General features: G+C 41.0%; 1 protein-coding gene across 1 annotated transcript in view; it reads right to left on the bottom strand.

The window, feature by feature from the left end:
• The window catches only part of LOC117526657 (multidrug and toxin extrusion protein 1-like), a 52,866-nt gene that overhangs the window by 20,911 nt on the left and 12,464 nt on the right, over window positions 1-19,491 (bottom strand). Inside the window, exons 5-9 of the mRNA XM_034188711.1 lie at window positions 13,285-13,327; window positions 13,094-13,138; window positions 12,921-13,018; window positions 6,418-6,515; window positions 597-778 (exon numbers count right to left, since the gene is read on the bottom strand). Of these exons, the coding sequence (XP_034044602.1) occupies window positions 597-778; window positions 6,418-6,515; window positions 12,921-13,018; window positions 13,094-13,138; window positions 13,285-13,327 (466 nt within the window). The remainder of the gene's footprint in view (window positions 1-596; window positions 779-6,417; window positions 6,516-12,920; window positions 13,019-13,093; window positions 13,139-13,284; window positions 13,328-19,491) is intronic.

Here is a 19,491-nt window from a genome sequence, read left to right as displayed (position 1 = left end):
TCATTCTTTTGGCCAAGTTTGATGTATGCGCCTTCAATGCCTTAGTGCCACCAGTGGGTCAGATTTGAGAGACATATTCATACATGAAACTTTTGAACCATATGCCCAGCTTTCCAAAATTATGTACTTATGGAGTTCAGTACCCCCTGACATCAATTTCCACTATAGCAGAATTTCCACCATGTTTAAAAGTCTGATTTTTTTTTCCCCCCCACAAACCACAAGTTGTGCGTAATCCTCATGAAAAATTTGCACAGACCACGTCTCACAATTTTTATCTCTGTGGGTTTTCGAGGTATTAGACCGATCATCCGTCACACCTAGTTGAACCTGGTGGTGAAGTTGTCAAACAGGAAGTAACGTCATGACTCAACAACGCTTTGATATTTCAAAATCAATCTTGGTACGAGGCCTCAAGACCCCACTGTGAGCACCCCCCCACAAAAGCTCAACCCCACACCAAAATTTGGGGATGTTTAACTTCTGGTGGTGCTTCTGGCAGGAGATACTTGACCACATGCTGCCTGGGTCAGTTGGATTTGTAATTGAACAGAAAACCAGAATCTGTCATCGCAGGGATTAAATAGTGCAGTTACCATATAGATGATGACGGACAGCTCATACGATATGTACTGTGCTCCGAGGTCACCCTCACTAATCAAACCGGCCAGGAATCCTCCAATCTCAAACATCCACCACTCCAGACAAAGTGTAAGCATGCTGGGAACAGCCACTTTCATGAAGAGTCCCCACTCCTGCAGGCAGTCCAGTGACCAACCTGTGGGTCAAAGGTCATATGTGAAATCAACATGACAGTAACGTTTACTCCAGCAGATTGATGATTACAGGGAGGTGATGGTCTGGACATGTCCTGTGAGGCTTCATCACAGTGTCTGTTTTTGTCATGGAAAGAGGAGCGGAGGAATTCCGCGCATCGCGGCGGTGCCGCATGGTGCAAAGCAACGCCGTGATGAAGCCTCACAGGACATGTTCTGGCATGTCCAGGCTCATCCACAATTTCTCGGATAGTCACAGGACTGAAAAACCACCGACAGCCGTCTGAAAGCCATCTGAAAGCCATCTGAAAGCCGTCCTGTGAGACCAACACAGAGGTGGTTTTGTGTCGCACCATGAGCGGCATGGTGGCACATCCCTCCGCTTCTCTTTCCATGAAAAAAACTCATGTAACAGTGGAATGTGCCGAAAAAAGTACTGATGTCCACGTCTCCTGCCAATTTTGTGTAAGTCAGACGATGTCCCGGATCAACAAAGCCTTCACGTTGGAAATGATCTGGTTGATTCAGCCTGTCCCCGAAAGCCATCTGAATTTTCCGAATGGTGTCCACCTGGAGGTCTCTCACAGTTTCTGGAAAAAATTGATGCAGCAAAGCTCCAAATCGTTCAGACAATTATTCACAATAAAAATCCGATGAGAGGGGTGGACCACTGCTCACACAAAGCCTGCTCACAGGCGAATGACGCAACCGACAGGCGTGTAAAAACTCACGCGTGTGCACGAAGGTTCAAGCTTGCTGATGCAATCACACGTGATTCAAATCCATATGGTTTTTGAAAAAAATAAAAAGGTCGGATACTTTTCTAACAGACCTCGTACACATCATTATTATTAATATCAATATTATTACTTGTATTATGCCATTTGATTTTTAAATGTTAGGATTCGCAGCTCTCAAGGAAAGATATAACCCCAGAAATGCAGGTCAGCCGGACTCAAAGGTTAGTACCAAAAATATGCAAAAGTTTAATGTCCAAACGTGAATCAAAAATAATAATACAGGTGGAATAACAAAGGTACAATTACAAACCTGACCAAGGGAGTGGGGGAAAATAAAGTTCCAACAAAATACAAGAAATTAATGTCCAAGTGTGAAACCAACATTAAGGAGAGGCTAGCGCAGGATCAAGAGCAAAAATACACTTTCAACCCTTCACAGGGGATGGGGGAAAACAGCTAAGGTCCAACAAAACAAACGTCCAACAAAATCAAAACAGAAATACTCACAACTGTGGGAAAATGTACTGAACATGACGCAGGGAAAACCACACACAGTGTAATGAGCCCGCACGGAAGAACTAACAAATGAGGTTTAAATAGACAGCCAAGACACAGGGGAACAGGTCATACAGATTGAGATAATGACGCGTATTTACCAGTATTAACCAAAAGACAACACTAGAGGGCAGCAATCACAAACACAGAAAACAACAACCCCAGCAAGACCAAGACAGAACACCTGCGACTGAAATGCATAATAAAAACCCACAAAAAATGAGTAAAGGAACACTCACCATAAGTAACCTGACTAGTAGCCACAATAAAATAAAACAATCACAAAAGCAAATACGTGACTGATTCAAAAACCCCACACCCACATTAACACAAAATGTGACTGAACGACAGAGACAGAGGTGAAACACAGAAAGAAAGCAACAACCACAGACAGAGGTGATGCAGACAAATAAGACAGGAGGAGGCAAAACGTGTCTGACACAAAACGTCTGCACGAAGGGGAGATGATCGGTGCAAACACACACACACACCCAACCTGCAGCCTCGCAACTGACAGCCCGAGGAGGAGTGTCCACCAGACAGTGAGAGTGCACAGAAGGACATGCTCCCAAGAGAGTGGAGATCAGAGACACACATGCTCAAAAACTCAAAGGGGATTCACAGGAACAAAACACCAAACTCCCATAAAAACCCCATAAACAGATGACATACATAAAATGTTAGCTCTCCCCAGTTTGTGTGTGATCAAAATTGCACGCAAGCATGCAGAGCTTTTTATCTTTTCTGCATTCTGCTTTAAGCATGTGTTTTTACTTTTACAAACAGAGACTGTGGCGGAAGACATTAAAAGCACTACACTTTTCACTTATGGTACAGGGAGCATGACATTTAAGTCACTCATGGTAACAGCAACATAACACTTAACTAAACTGACTAAACCAATTGAATTGCAAAAACAATAATTCAATAATGCTAACAGCATTGTTAAACTAACATGAACCACAATATCAACATTTAAAGTGGAGATGACACTTCAAAAATTAGGGAAAAACTGATATAAATAGCAAAATATACATACAGTATAGTAAGTTGAAAGTGTTTTTATTCATTATCACTGAAAAATAAAGTTTGTACAGCTTCTCAAAAGTGTGTTTATTGGAAAGCGCGCTTGCAGCGCTCCTTCAGCGGTCACGTGATGCCGTGACATCACAGAATGGAGAGTCCCGTCTTTGTCTGTTCAATCGACAACAGGAACAGATGGACCTCAGCATGGACAGTGACAAGATCAAGAACTTTTCTGACTCCTCTTCAAGTGTGGATTATTTCTGACTCGGATCCTGAGATTGTCGCAGCAGTGATTAGACCCTACAGATTGGAGCCGTATTTTTCAGACGAACATTCAAACCAGGAGCATTCTAGCAGCAAAAATAATGCAGACGGTTTTTATGGTGGAGCCGAAGCAGAGGCAAGAGACGTGCCAATTCTGATGGTTTTTGAAAGGCTGCAGAATATGGAATGGTAAGGGAGGCTTTGATTTTTGTTGCTGCTGTTTATAACACTATAATTACTGTATAGCATTTTTGATTCGAGTGTCTGTTTACTGCCTTTGTTATTGTTCCGGAGCCGTGATAGTGTACCTGTTACTTGTGGACCACCGTCATTACCTTCAGGTTTTTGCTATTTTCGAGTGCCTGGCATTGCATTCATCCATGTTTAGTTACATTATTTTCATGAAAGAATAGGAAATAAACGGCGAAAGTTTCGAAAAAGATCGCCGAAAACAACAGTGAACATGCCAGCGCTGTGTTTAAGTGCCGGCACTGTGTTTACGTGTTTACTACGCAAGTTCCTTGACCATTTCAAGATTATTGTGAACATATTATTTGGGGTTGACATTTTATGTGTTCCTGTGAGCGGTGAGAACATGGAGACGGTAGAGGAAAGTGTCTGCTGTTGAGAGCAAATGTGTGTGTGTGAGCGGAGCGAGCGGCAGCCTGACATTTCGTGCATCACACAACACCGCGGCTTTCGATCAATCTGCCTGGACTTGAAAAGGCTAAAACCTTTCGCCCTTGTGTTTGTGCAATATGCTGCGACACACTGGTCAGTCATATCGACAAACAAGTCCCTCAGAGCTGTGTTTAATCAAAGTTTCTGCCGCTAAACAAAGTGTAAACAACGGCCGCCAGGCGTGCAAGCCGATACAGTCTACAAGTAGTGACGTATTTTAGGCTTGGTGCTCAGCAGGAAGCTGATCACGGGGCGTGCACATTTCTCAGTGGTGGGACGTTCAAATGTTATATATAACAGGAGAACCGTGTACACTTTCCTAAAACGTTTAGGTTGACCAATTACACTCAACAAAAATATAAACGCAACACTTCTGATTTTGCTCCCATTTTGTATGAGATGAACTCAAAGATCTAAAACTTTTTCCACATACACAATATCACCATTTCCCTCAAATATTGTTCACAAACCAGTCTAAATCTGTGATAGTGAGCACTTCTCCTTTGCTGAGATAATCTATCCCACCTCACAGGTGTGCCATATCAAGATGCTGATTAGACACCATGATTAGTGCACAGGTGTGCCTTAGACTGTCCACAATAAAAGGCCACTCTGAAAGGTGCAGTTTTATCACACAGCACAATGCCACAGATGTCGCAAGATTTGAGGGCGCGTGCAATTGGCATGCTGACAGCAGGAATGTCAACCAGAGCTGTTGCTCGTGTATTGAATGTTCATTTCTCTACCATAAGCCATCTCCAAAGGCGTTCAGAGAACAACCGCAGACCACGTCTAACCACACCAGCCCAGGACCTCCACATCCAGCATGTTCACCTCCAAGATCGTCTGAGACCAGTCACTCGGACAGCTGCTGAAACAATCGGTTTGCATAACCAAAGAATTTCTGCACAAACTGTCAGAAACCGTCTCAGGGAAGCTCATCTGCATGCTCGTCGTCCTCATCGGGGTCTCGACCTGACTCCAGTTCGTCGTCGTAACCGACTTGAGTGGGCAAATGCTCACATTTGCTGGCGTTTGGCACGTTGGAGAGGTGTTCTCTTCACGGATGAATCCCGGTTCACACTGTTCAGGGCAGATGGCAGACAGCGTGTGTGGTGTCGTGTGGGTGAGCGTTTTTTTTATGTCAATGTTGTGGATCGAGTGGCCCATGGTGGCGGTGGGGTTATGGTATGGGCAGGCGTCTGTAATGGACGAAGAACACAGGTGCATTTTATTGATGGCATTTTGAATGCACAGAGATATCATGACGAGATCCTGAGGCCCATTGTTGTGCCATACATCCAAGAACATCACCTCATGTTGCAGCAGGATAATGCACGGCCCCATGTTGCAAGGATCTGTACACAATTCTTGGAAGCTGAAAATGACCCAGTTCAAGCATGGCTGGCATACTCACCGGACATGTCACCCATTGAGCATGTTTGGGATGCTCTGGACCGGCGTATACGACAGCGTGTACCAGTTCCTGCCAATATCCAGCAACTTCGCACAGCCATTGAAGAGGAGTGGACCAACATTCCACAGGCCACAATTGACAACCTGATCAACTCTATGCAAAGGAGATGTGTTGCACTGCATGAGGCAAATGTTGGTCACACCAGATACTGACTGGTATACCCCCCAATAAAACAAAACTGCACCTTTCAGAGTGGCCTTTTATTGTGGGCAGTCTAAGGCACACCTGTGCACTAATCATGGTGTCTAATCAGCATCTTGGTATGGCACACCTGTGAGGTGGGATGGATTATCTCAGCAAAGGAGAAATGCTCACTATCACAGATTTAGACTGGTTTGTGAACAATATTTGAGGGAAATGGTGATATTGTGTATGTGGAAAAAGTTTTAGATCTTTGAGTTCATCTCATACAAAATGGGAGCAAAACCAAAAGTGTTGCGTTTATATTTTTGTTGAGTGTACATAACCTTTGTTACATGTAATAAGACTATGTTGTCTTTAAGTGTCATCTCCACTTTAAACTCTAAAACCCCAAACTCCCATGGTGCACTGCAGCACAAGGTCCATTGTTTACTGGTTAGATAAAAGTTTTTGGTCCTATCAACTTTCCACTTTCACAGCATTCATCCTTTACCAAAAATACATAAGCATACCATGCAGCAAATGTCAGCTCTTCCCACTTTCACCATGATCAGAGCTATATTCAAGCATGCACACATGCACGCACACAGAGGCCACTTGGCTATTATACTATAGATATAAAAATGTGTGTGTATATATGTGTGTGTGGGTGTGTCCCGGTTGCATAGTGTATTATAAAAAGCAATGCAGCCAAAGCAAACTTAAAATGCAAACCTTTTACATAACATTATAAAAAGTAACATTAATAATAACTAACCTTCCCATGTGGCTTTGTGCAGTCCCCTCCAGCGGGTGTACATGTATAAGAGCACCAACAGACTAACTTGTGAGATCATATTGGCTGCTGCAGACCCACTTCACAAAAAAAAGAAAAATGATAAAAATGACAATCTTTTTCAAATTTGCACTCTGACATATCTGTAACTGCTGATATCTCGCAAACATGATGTCTGATACACTGTGTCACCAGATGTTTCATAAAAATCACTATGCAGTGAGTAATGAAAAAAGGAAACTTCTCTTTTTCTACTTCTTTTGGCTGCTCCTGTTAAAGGTCACAACAGAAGATCCTCCATCACCATCTCAACCCCTCCTCTGCATCTACTGTCACACCAATGACCTGCCTGTCCTCCATTACCATGTCCATAAACCTCTTTGTCCTCCCTCATCTCTCCCTGCATGGTGGCTCCATCCTCAGCATCCTTTCCCAATATATCGTGCATCTTCAACTCTGCCTTCTCCAACTCAAGCTACTGTCTTTACAACATAGGTGATCTCATGACCATCTTCGAAACGTCCCTTCCAATGTCAGAAAATAGGTTTCTTCAGAAATGACATTAAACACAGAGGAAATAGCTTTAATAACAGAAAGACCTATTTCAAATGAAGCTTCCAAGAGTTCACGTTGTGCATGATCAACTTTATGCCTTTGTAGTTAGTACTTGTTCTTAAAAAAATCAGAACTAGTGCACTCATCAGGGATCCTCTTCCTTTCTGACTCTCCACGACCTCATCTAACTCACTCTAGAAATCTTTCTCCTTTATCTCACAACCTACCTGTGGGCCATATGCACTGATGACATTCATCATCACCCCTTCAATTTATAACTTCACACTCATCACCCTGTCACACACTCACTTAAAGGGTCCCTGCCACGCCATGATGTTTTTTACATATTCCTGAAGAATAAAAAATGTTTTTTCCACATGTTGTCTTTGTTTTTTTTAACCATACAATTACACTGAACAAGGATTGTGTGTGTGTGTGTGTGTGTGTGTGTGTGTGTGTGTGTGTGTGTGTGTGTGTGTGTGTGTGTGTGTGTGTGTGTGTGTGTGTGTGTGTATGAAAAAAATTATTTGAGCAACACACAAAAATGTCAATGTTCTGTTTTTTTTTTTTCCTTTTTTTTTCAGGCGCTCATGTGAACACAGTCAGTCGATGCCACTCGTGATCGAGTCTCCTTCTCATATCAGGATCAGCTTTGCAGGTAAGTTGTCTATGTTATCTCAATAACACCATAACTTTCAAACAGGATTTTGTTATGTATATAAGCAGGGTTGGGACAGTTACTTTAAAAATGTGTTCTGATACAGTTACTAGTTACCTGTTGAAAAATGTATTCAGTAACGTAATCCAAGTACCATAATATTAAAGTAATGTAATTTGATTACTTTCAATTACTTTTGGATTACTCCAATATCAAATATGCTAATACAGACAAAAGAAACTAAATATAAATAGTCTTGACCACATAGTAGTTTATTAAGCAAAAATAAAACTGTTTCTTTTACATGGAATGCTGTTTTACTTCACATTATGAATTACAAGCACCACAATATTGTTTTAAACACACCCAGTGTTCATCTGCTAAATTTTCAACAAAAAATGGCAAACAAATGAAGGATAATGAAAACTCAGGCGTGTGTGGATGAATATGTAATTAAAAGTGGCTTGCAGAACAATATACAAAACAAAAAAAAGTCTACTACATGTTCAGTAAATTCGCACCATGTTTAACATATCAGTCCACTTATTGAACTTTCAAAATAAGAACAAAAGCATAATGAAAACCATTAAGTAAAACCTGTCAGTAAGGAGGCGTGATCGCAATTTTAATTCCAGGCAAGTTAGTGATTTGCGTGCATAGAAGTTCAAGAAACAAGTGGAATATGCCGGAAAGCTGCGCATGTTGGCAAAGCCACAAACAGAGGAACAAGGGAGACAATATTTCCTTCCAAAAGTGAGTGGTTTTGGTTGTTCTTGTCACTTTGTCTGTGATATTTGGATGATCAACAGCTGTATGTCTCCTGCAGTACCTGTGTCGCCCGATGACACGGACCATTAACTCTTCACTTATGTCTAGTTGATATTTTCCACTGCTAGACCAATGTCTAGTTAAAATCCTTGTCGTTAGTGATTAAAATTGTTTGACAAGACTGGGGAGTCACACCCACACATACAGATGTGTACACACACCACTGACTTCATGAATGAAACCCGGTCAATAAAGGATAATTGTGTGTGTGTATATATATATATATATATATATATATATATATATATATATATATATATATATATATATATATATATATATATTATTGTAATGGTTTTAGGAGCTGCGCTGCGTTGAACAGCAGCTGCAGCGGTACGCCACCGGCATGAAGTTAGACAGTAGACAAATGGGCAAGTGCATTTAATGATGCACTTGACATATGTGGGCATGTGGCGCTAAAATGCACTTGCCCATATACGAGGTCTATTAGAAAAGTATCCGACCTTATTATTTTTTTCAAAAACCATATGGATTTGAATCACGTGTGATTACATCAGACATGCTTCAACCCTCATGGGCATGCAAGAGTTTTTTCACGCCTGTCGGTTACGTCATTCGCCTGTGGGCAGTCTTTGAGTGAGGAGTCGTCCACCCGCTCGTCGATTTTTTTCATTGTTTAGGAATGGCTCAGAGACTGTTGCTTTGTTTGATAAAAATTTTTTCAAAACTGTAAGGCACAACTGAGTAGACACCATTCAATAAATTCAGCTGGTTTTCGGTAAAAATTTTAACTGCTGATGAGAGATTTTGGTCTGGTAGTGTCGCTTTAAGGACGGTCCACGGCGCCTGACGGCGATCTGCGCTTCGAGGCGGCAGCGTCTCGCCGTTTCAAGTTGAAAACTTCCACATTTCAGGCTCTGTTGACGCAGTAAGTCGTCAGAGAACAGAGAACTTTCAGAAGAAGTCGGCATGAGGAGTTTATTCGGACATTCCATTGTTAACGGTCATTTTGTAATGAAAGAACGTGCGGGCAGAGTCGCATGTCGGGCTGGACCCGACCGCGGGGGGTCGCGGCAGGAAAAACACCTCCGTTGGAAATCTTAACGGGCAAGTTGGAACATGCCCAAGCTGTTAAACAATTTCTCAGTTACTCACTTGTTGAAAGCCATTAAAAGCCGCATGAATTCTACAAATGGTTTTCAACACGGAGGTGTTTTTCCTGTCGCGGCGCACACAGATTTGCCGAGTCGTCACGGAAACGACTCGGCGAATTTGCGCGTACGTCTTTCATTAAAAAAATGTCCTTAAACAGTGGAATGTCCGCATAAATTCCTCATTCCGGCCTCTTCTGAATCTTCTCTGTTCTCTCACGATGTCCTGGGTGAATTAAGCCTTAAATTAGGATGTTTTCAGCTCGAAACAGGCCGACGACAGCGCCTGGAAGCGCTGCAGGACGTCCCGCTCCGTGGGAAGTCCTTACACCAACAGAAACACCCCATAATCTCTCATCAGCCGTTAAACTTTTCACAGAAAACCAGCTTAATTTCTCGAATAGTGTCCACTTGGATATTCCTCACAGGTCCAGAAAAAATTTTGATAAAGCAACGCGCGCCGTCTCGAGCAGCGTGTGAAACAAAGGAATTCAGCCGAGAGGGCGGGACCACATCTCACTCAAGGCCTGCCCACAGGGAAATGACGTCACCGACACGCGTGAAAAAACTCACGCATGCGCACGAGGGTTCAAGCATGATTGGTGTAATCGCACGTCATTCAAATCCATATAGTTAAAAAAAAAAATAAAAGGGTCGGTTTATTATCTAAGAGACCTCGTAAAAGCTATTACTGCTTAAGTGTGGACAGTTATTCAGTGCCGAAAATCCGAATTTTCGAAATATTATTTGTACAGTAGTCACTTGTCACCTTGACTATTTTTTTTTATTTTTAAATTGTTTTTGTCATTCTTTTATTTCTAGTTGTTTTTTAATGTGTAACTGTCAGTTCTTTTCATAATTGATTTTGCAGCAATTCTTTAACTAAAGTTGTGACTAGAGTGAGGTGTAAGGAGTTGACAGATTTAATTCAAAGCACAAGCCTAATAAATGAGTATATGTCTGTTTACACTTTCCATATTCTGTCGTATTTTTGGTTTTAGCATCAAAACCAAATCATTGTTTATTTTGGATTTTTTAAAGGTAGAATTCAACAGGGCACGTTTATTTCCATTTTAAAAAAATTTTTTGTCCATAATACAACCAGAACTGCTTCATCGCGAATTACTGTCTGAATAATGAACTACTGTCTACTGTCTAACTTCACGCCGGTCAGGACGCCTCAGCTCAGCAGCTTGAACAGCGCAGATCCGTGTCACTTTCAACACTATTATTTGGGAATGTGTGTGTGTCAGAGTAAGTTTAATACTTTCCTGACATAATTTAATGTAATTTAATTTTACTGGCTCGATATCCAGGTCAAAATGGCATTTTTTAACACGTATTTTGCGAGCATTTTCCTGAGTGTGTTCAGTCGCGGATCCCCATTGAAAATGCATTAACATCCGGGTACTTCATCAATATTTTGCCCGGTTAGGAGACGTCATGTCGCTGTCCATGAAGGGACGTTTTCGTTTCAAAGAAAAAAAAAAATTATATACAGATAATATCATAAAATGCATTAAAATTCTAATCCTGCGAAGTAATCCCCATTTTTACTAAATATACCTGTAATCTGAATACGTCTTTTTTCTGTAACTGTAGTGGAATACAGATACCTTTTTTTGTATCCTAATTACGTAACGCCGTTACATGTATTTGAGGATTTTCGCCACCACATTGCATCTCCACCAAGACTGCAGAAATTTCCCTGCAACAGCGAGACTCGATCACGAGTGGCATCGGCTGATTGTGTTCACATGAGCATCTGAAGAAAAACAGAACATTGACATTTTTGTGTTTTCCAAATATACATATGCATGTAAACTGAACAGCCTGTTTTTTGTTCAGACTTCTGTTCATTCAAAGTAGATTAGATGTGATACAATTTATGATTACAGATGTTCTGTATGTGTATTTTAGACAGGAAAGTCTCCATTTAGCATAAACATTTTTCTACAGTATTATGCCTGATAAAATTTGACAACAGATATAGAAGTAAAATTTTCTTTTATTTAGTAATTTTCCCCCATCCCATGTGGGTCTACAGCTTTTCAAATAAAGATTTGCAATCATTTGCTTTGAATAAAATGTAAAGAATTAGCAATCACAAGAAACTGACTTATAAATGATTAAATATATACAGAATGTACAGAAACTTTATTTTCAGTGATTTTACAACAAACTCCTGAGTTTAAGCACGCTGTGCTGCTGAAATAATTTTTTTTTCATACAAAAACACACCGTGCCAGGAAAAAAAATGATCATTTATAAGAAAAGGTGGTGAATGAACAAGCCCTTCTGTGTTTTGTAAGCAGCTTATATCCGACAGCGTTGTTGTTGTCATTCCCTGACAGCTGCGCTTCACATCCTCTTTCTGTGACGTTCGGCTTGAACATACACGGGTTGGAGCAGGTGTCCCAGAAACTTCCTCATCTTCTTCAAAAACAATCGATATGTCACTTAAATCTTTGCTTTAATCGCGCACTATGCTTTCGCTGTCCATGTCTGCCATATTGGTAAACAGAGCCGCGTGCGACACATTTACTCGAATGACGTCACATCTGTCGCAGCAAAAAAGTAGGTCAACTTGGAGGCAGAAAATTCAAATTCTCAGATGGGTAACGAAACATCTAAATCCTTGTTCAGTGTAATTTTATGATAAAAAACAAAGACAACATGTGGAAAAAGCTTTTTTTTATTCTTCAAGAATATGTAAAAACGTCATGGCGTGGCAGGGACCCTTTAATTTCCAACGCAATCTTAATATACTCTTCCTTTTAGAATGATCCCAACACCATTTCTCCTCTCTTCCATGTCATGGTGTAACAGTTTGGAACCTCCTCTGAAGCTCATGGTCTTACTTCCCTTCCACTTGGTATCTTGTACCCACATCTTCTTCATCTCTTTCCCTTCACCAGTCATACTGCCAACATTAGAAATCCCAACTCTCACTTCCACAGTTCTAACTTGACAAAATGTATGCAAAATGCCCTTCTTGTAGCAGCCCTACTCATTCATCTGGGCTTGGGGCCGGCATTCTGACCACACTAGCGTGTGCACTGTGTGTGGCTGAAATCTGACACAATACATGGTGTACACCTCTCCTTCTTTGGACTGGCACTGAGAATGCACTGGCTGTAGACCCCATGTGGCTCAGTCACTTGATACACTGTAACCCAACTAATTTTAATTCCATTATAAATATTTTAAATGATCAAAGGCATAAATTCAACCACTTGTCATTGAATCTGCTGATGTGACTGGATGTGCAATATAGAGTACACTAATAACATTGAGATCCGACACACAATAATGAAGAACAGAGTACTTACACGATCCCAAAATCCATATAATAGAGAAGGATGTAGTTGATGACTACATTAATTAAATTTGCAGCTGCTCCAGTTACAACCTGAGGCCAAATAATCCCCTGTAGACAGCACAGACTGGTCTGAATATAAATTTTTACACGTACAGTTGATCTCTGATTGTGTCAGAACATCACCTGACTTTGAAGATACCTCGCGTGCAGGTGGAACAAAAATGCAGCCTGAAAAAGCAAAAATATAGAACTGTGTCACAGCACAAGAAAAAATGTGAAGTTCAGAGTAACAACAAACATGGACAGAAAGTGACTGGAAATCAATATCTGGTGTATTGATATCTGATATCATCATGGTATTTGGATGCACTTACAGGCAGAGCAGGCATGGTGACATTCACGTACAGCTGGGACAGACTTCACGTGAGGAGAAAAGGAAAACAAACATAAAATTGTGCATTAGGGGTAGAGAAATTTACTGATCTGAGGACACAGACCAGTAACCTTTGACCTATGTCTAGCTGATATTTTCCCCTGCTAGACCGATGTATAGTTAAAAATCATGCCGGTCAAAAAATATTTCTGTAACCCTGGCATGTAATGTTATGACAGAAATATGTGGCAACGTAAGGATTTCCAACATCCACCACAACTCTGTGTTCCAGTGGTTTCAAGAGTACGACCAAACTGAGCCTCAAGTAGAGGTGGGCGGATTGATACTAATATCGATAATATCGATACCAATGCTGGTATTGATAATGAACGATCCTCATGTAAAAAGATCGATATTCAAGCTTTTTTCTCTCCCGCATGCACTGACTGCTGCACACGCAGATTCAATAAAGTCTCCTCTCTGTCTGTAAGAGCAGCGCTGCGCTGTGTCACACAACATGGAGAAGCACACCCTTGTATTGTGGTTTGTTAGCCCTCTACCTCAGGAGATTTTGTTTTAAGTTGTGTTGAGTGATATTTTTTAAATAAAAATGCTGAATGTGATAATAAAGTACTTTGTTGTCATGTACAATGTTTGGTGAAATTCTATCCTAGGTCTTTTGGATCCTTTGGATCTATGAAGTTTAAATATGAAAAAGTATTGGTATAGATATCGGCGATACTGGGCCTGTATTTACTCGGTATCAGATCAATACCAAAATTCCTGGTATCGCCCACCTCTAGCCTCAAGACATTTAGTGAAAAGGCTTTCATGTGGTCAACCAGAAGGCACAACAACAAATTAGCTGTAAACATTAAAGAACTGCTACAGATTGTAAAAACACACAAACAATAAAAGTGGAACTGATGGAACAAGTTAATTGCAGACTGACACACGAGTCCAGGTAAAGATCGGACACAGAGAACCAAAAGATAGTCCAAAATCAATAAACAAGGAGTAGTGTGAGAAGGGTTACTTGAAAGTGAACAGCAACAGAATCAAAGCTGGAACACACAGGACAACCCCACACTGTTTGGAATAAAGCTGCATGACAGACTGTTTGATCATCATCCAAATAGTGCAACAGTCACACCACAGAATGTACAACTTTTGACACACACACACAGAAACCTGCCCAGTTCTCATATTTCATGAGTAACAGGTTAAGTAGTGGTTATAGAAACTGAGTCAGAAATAATAAAAGTTCTACATTCAAACACACAGAGCATGTACATTAATTGCAGCAAAGTAAAAATACAGCCCAGCACTTTTTAGGCACACATTTTAAGGTGCGCTGACACTTGCACGACCTTTGTCATGCAGGAGAGTAAACTTGTCGTTAAAGAGTGTAGACTGAACACGAGAGAGGCGCCAAAGCATCCAATTTGCATAAAGAGAATTTTGAAATGTTCCAAAAATCTTTCACGCATAAATGTCGTGCAAAGTGGTGCGATCTGTTCGCGAACACTACGTGCAGCACATTAAGTACAGTAAAGAAGAAGTGAACAGAGCGAGTGGTTGCGTCAGCGCACTGCATCAGAGCACAGCTCATCTGAAGGATTATAGCGAGATGTTAAATCTATCATAAGCATACTTTTACAGCTGCACACAAGAAGGAAAGAACATGCAACTGTTTTACCAAACCATGTAACATGTAAACATGACAAATAATTACCTTTTTTGACGGCTCCAAATGCTTTCTCCAGCTCATTCAGCATGCACACGAACGGCTGCTGCTGGAGCGGTCCTCTATGATTCAGGAAGCGATTAGAGCCGTTTTCAGCAGCCAGCTTACAGAGAAAATTCTTAATCCATTACAAAATAATTATTTTATATACACAGCATTGAGCTTAGAGCGTGTGGCAGGCGGTGACAAAACCACTTGCTCTGTTCACTTCTTTATTCCACTTGACGAGCTTCACATCATGTTGGTGAGCAGATCAAGTCACGTAGCACGACATGTATCCATGAAGGATTTTTTGAACATTTCAAAATTCTCTTTGCACGTGCCAGCACCCCTCTCATGTTCAGTCTACACCTGTTAAAGACAAGTTTACTCTCCTGACACAGGTCGGGCAAGTGCGCGAATCAAAGTCATGCACGTGTCAGTGCACCTGAAATCAAAGCTTTCTGAGTGGCACTTGAAAACCCTTTGTGTGGCAGTTCACAGAGGCATGTGACTATGAGCGTCAAGGTGTGAAAAGGTTGAAGCAATCAGCAGACATTTATGTGCATCGGTGAATTCAAGACAATTCTTGCATATGCGCTACACGGTATGTTTGATAGTTTACTCTGATTTAAAGGTTCATGGTTTGGAACAAATGTCCTGTTTAAATTAGATTATGTGGTTCTTTAGTTTGTTTTAAGAAACATTATAAAAATTTAATAATTTCCGGATATAATGAAAAATATAATTGAATTAAATAATGTATAAATATGATGTATAACCTTGTTAATGTATGGTATGTATCTGTGGTGTATATATGTATATACAGGAGTGTGAGCAAAAATGAATATGTATTTATGAGTCTGTGTTTTTTTGAGCATAAGTGCTAATAGTGTTGGACTTGGACTTTTGGTATGGGGGTGGGTAACTGATAAGCTTTGCTTCTTCCCACCCCCTTTCAAACACACAGTGCAAATTTTGGTTTTGTTCCGGTTTTGTTTTGATACGTTGTTACTGTGCTGTGTGCTGAAATAAATTTCATTCATTCATTCATTCATGGTTGACATATTATATGTCAAGTTAACTGCTTGCTGTTGACTTGACTTATAATTGACATAATACTCGTATGTCAAGTTAACTGCAAGCGGTTGCAAAGGTTGGGTGAACCAACATCATTAAAATGACATTGGATGCTATTCTTCTCTGAGTCCTAAGCGAGAGGAGGAGCTGGTGTAAGTTCCCACTGGTCAGCGGCATAGTATGTTCAGAACAGACACACATACACACACACACACACACACACATACATACAGTAGTGTTCAGAATAATAGTAGTGCTATGTGACTAAAAAGATTAATCCAGGTTTTGAGTATATTTCTTATTGTTACATGGGAAACAAGGTACCAGTAGATCCAGTAGAGTCTCACAAATCCAACAAGACCAAGCATTCATGATATACACACTCTTAAGGCTATGAAATTGGGCTAATAGTGAAAAAAAGTAGAAAAGGGGTGTTCACGATAATAGCAGTATCGGCTGTTGATGCTACAAACTCAAAACTGTTATGTTCAAACTGCTTTTTTAGCAATCCTGTGAATCACTAAACTAGTATTTACAACCCCTGGCAATAATTATGGAATCACTGACATCGGAGGTGTTGTGTGTTGGGGGGTGTGGCTGGATATTTTGGTGTTCTTTTCTTTTCTTTGCTCTTCAGGTGGCATGGAAACTGATTTGTCTGTGGAGAAGGTGCTGGCTGAGGAGTCCTCACCCTTATCAACATCATATATATATATATATATATATATATATACATATATATATATATATATATATATATATATATATATATATATATATATATATATATATACATATACATATATATATATATATATATATATATATATATATATATATATATATATACATATACATATATACATATATATATATATATATATATATATTTTTTTTTTTTTTTTTTCGGGCACATTACACTGTTACAGGAAACTTTGTAATGAAAGACGTGCGGCAGAATTCGCGCGTCAGGACGGAGCCACGTAATGGCGCACAACAAAAAGCACCTCCGTGTTGGAAGTCTCATGGGACATGCCCAGCTCTTCCACCATTCGGAAGATTCAGACGGCTTTGGGTGGCTTTTCAGTCGAGTGAGTATCCGAGAAACTGTCAAAGATCTGGGCATGTCACATGTCCTGTAAGACCAACACGGAGGTGCTTTCGTTCCGCGCCATTAGCTGCTCTGTGGCGAATTCCTCCGCTCCTGTTTTCATGACAAAATCTCATTTAACAGTGGAATGTGCCGGAAAAGTGCTACGTCCACCTCTCTTGCCATTTCCTCTGGTAGTCAGACGACGTCCCGGATCAACACAGCCTTCACTTTGGAAATGATCAGGTCGTTTCAGCCTGTCGATCACTGCTCAGAGCACGGCACATTGTGCGCCATCTTTAAACCGGCTGTCACACTCCTTAATCTGTGTGATACCCAGAAAATCGTCCCTGAAAGCCATCGGAATTTTCCGAATGGTGTCCACCTGGCTGTCTCTCACAGTTTCTGGAAAAATTTGATGCATTGCTGCTCCAGCCATTCAGACATTTTCCTCACAAAAATCAGACAAGGGGGGGAGGACCAGTGCTCACTCAAAGCGTGCTCACAGGCGAATGACGCAACCAACAGGGGTGAAAAAACTCATGCATGCGCACGAAGGTTCAAGCTTGGCTGATGCAATCACATGTGATTCAAATCCATAAGGTTATTGCAAAAAATAAAAAGGTCTGTTACTTTTCTAACAGCCCTCGTATTTTGATGGAGTTAATTTTTTTCTTTCACACTGCACTGTGCTGTGGTCTGCTCTGCTCTGCTCTGAGTTGCAGTTACACAATGTTGGGCTGCTCTGCTGCGGAGTGCAGGAGAGGGGGAGAACACCCAGCAAGACATTTCAGCAGAAACACAGACATGGCTGTATCGGAAAACTCCACGGGTCGGATCGGAAATTTCAGATCCGTGAATTATGTCAGCATCGGAAACAGATAGATATTGGATCAGATCGGCCCCATCCCTAGTCTTATCAGACCAGAGAATTTCATTTCTAATGGTCAAAGTCCATCAGATACCTTTTGGCAAACTCCAGGTGGGCTGCCATGTGCCTTTCACTAAGGAGTGGCTTCTGTGTGGCCACTCTACCATACAGGTCTGATTGGTGGATTGCTGCAGAGATGATTGTCCTTCTGGAAAGTTCTCGTCTCTCCTCAGAGGAATGCTGGAGCTCTGACAGAGTGACCAGTGGGTTCTTGGTCACCTCCCTGACTGAGGCCCTTCACCCTTGATCCCTCAGTTTAGATTGGCAGACAGCTCAAGAAGGAGCCCTGGTGGATCTGCACATCTTCCATGAATGTGTAGCAAGGTGAAGTCCAGCTTGAAAAGATGTTCCTGCTAGCTTGGCTAACGGGGAATTCCCCTTTGGCTGACCTGGGAGAGAATTTGTCTTTAGTTTGAGCAGTCCGGGATTCAATCCCACCGCCGTCCTGGCCACAAAGGTTCTCCAGTCACAATTGGCGTTGTCAGCAGGATGTGGGCAGTCACAGAAAATGCTTAAATGACTTTGGGACAAAGTCAAAAATGGTGGGGAAATATGTAGCAAGGTGAAGTCTGGATTGAAAAGATATTCCCGCTAGCTTGGCTAACGGGCAATTCCTTTTTGGCTGACCTGGTAGAGTTCTGGTTTTTAGTTTGAGCAGTCTGGGGTTCTACCCCATCACCGTCCCGGCAACAAAGGTCCTCCAGTCACATATGAGTGATGGAGGCCACTGTGCTCATTGGAACCTTCAAAGCAGCAGAAATCTTCCTGCACCCATCCCCAGATTTGTGCCTCGAGACAATCCTGTCTGAGAGATCTACAGACAATTCCTTTGACTTCATGCTTGGTTTGTGCTCTGACATACTCTGTCAACTATGGGACTTTATATGTAGAAAGATGTGTGTCTTTCCAAATCATGGCCAATCAACTGAATTTACCCCACGTGGACTCCAATTAAGCTGTAGAAACATCTCAGGATGATCAGTGGAAGCAAGATGCACCTGAGCTCAATTTTGAGCTTCATGGCAAAGGCTGTGAATACTTATGTACATATAATTTCTTAGTTTTTTTTTTTTATAAATTTGCAAAAATCTCAAAAAATCTTTTTTTACATTGTCATTATGGGGTACTGTGTGAAAAGACTGTAACAGACAATAAAAGATTGTAACAACAAAATGTGGAAAAAGTGAAGAGCTGTGAATACGTTCTGGATGCACTCTAAAGCAACCTGACAATTGGCATCCAACAGTAGCCACTGAATGCCCTACAGTGTGATTGCTACCTGTTGAGCCTGTGTAAATGAACAGCCAAGAGCCAAATAAAAGTTATTTTTCTGTAAAACTTTGACACAAAAACTAAAATTTAACTAAGTTGATCTTGACCC

The sequence above is a fragment of the Thalassophryne amazonica genome, chromosome 15 (assembly GCF_902500255.1).
Source record: "Thalassophryne amazonica chromosome 15, fThaAma1.1, whole genome shotgun sequence".
NCBI classification, from domain to species: domain Eukaryota; kingdom Metazoa; phylum Chordata; class Actinopteri; order Batrachoidiformes; family Batrachoididae; genus Thalassophryne; species Thalassophryne amazonica.
Note: the sequence above shows the minus strand (reverse complement) of the source record. Positions and strands in the feature narration are given on the sequence as shown.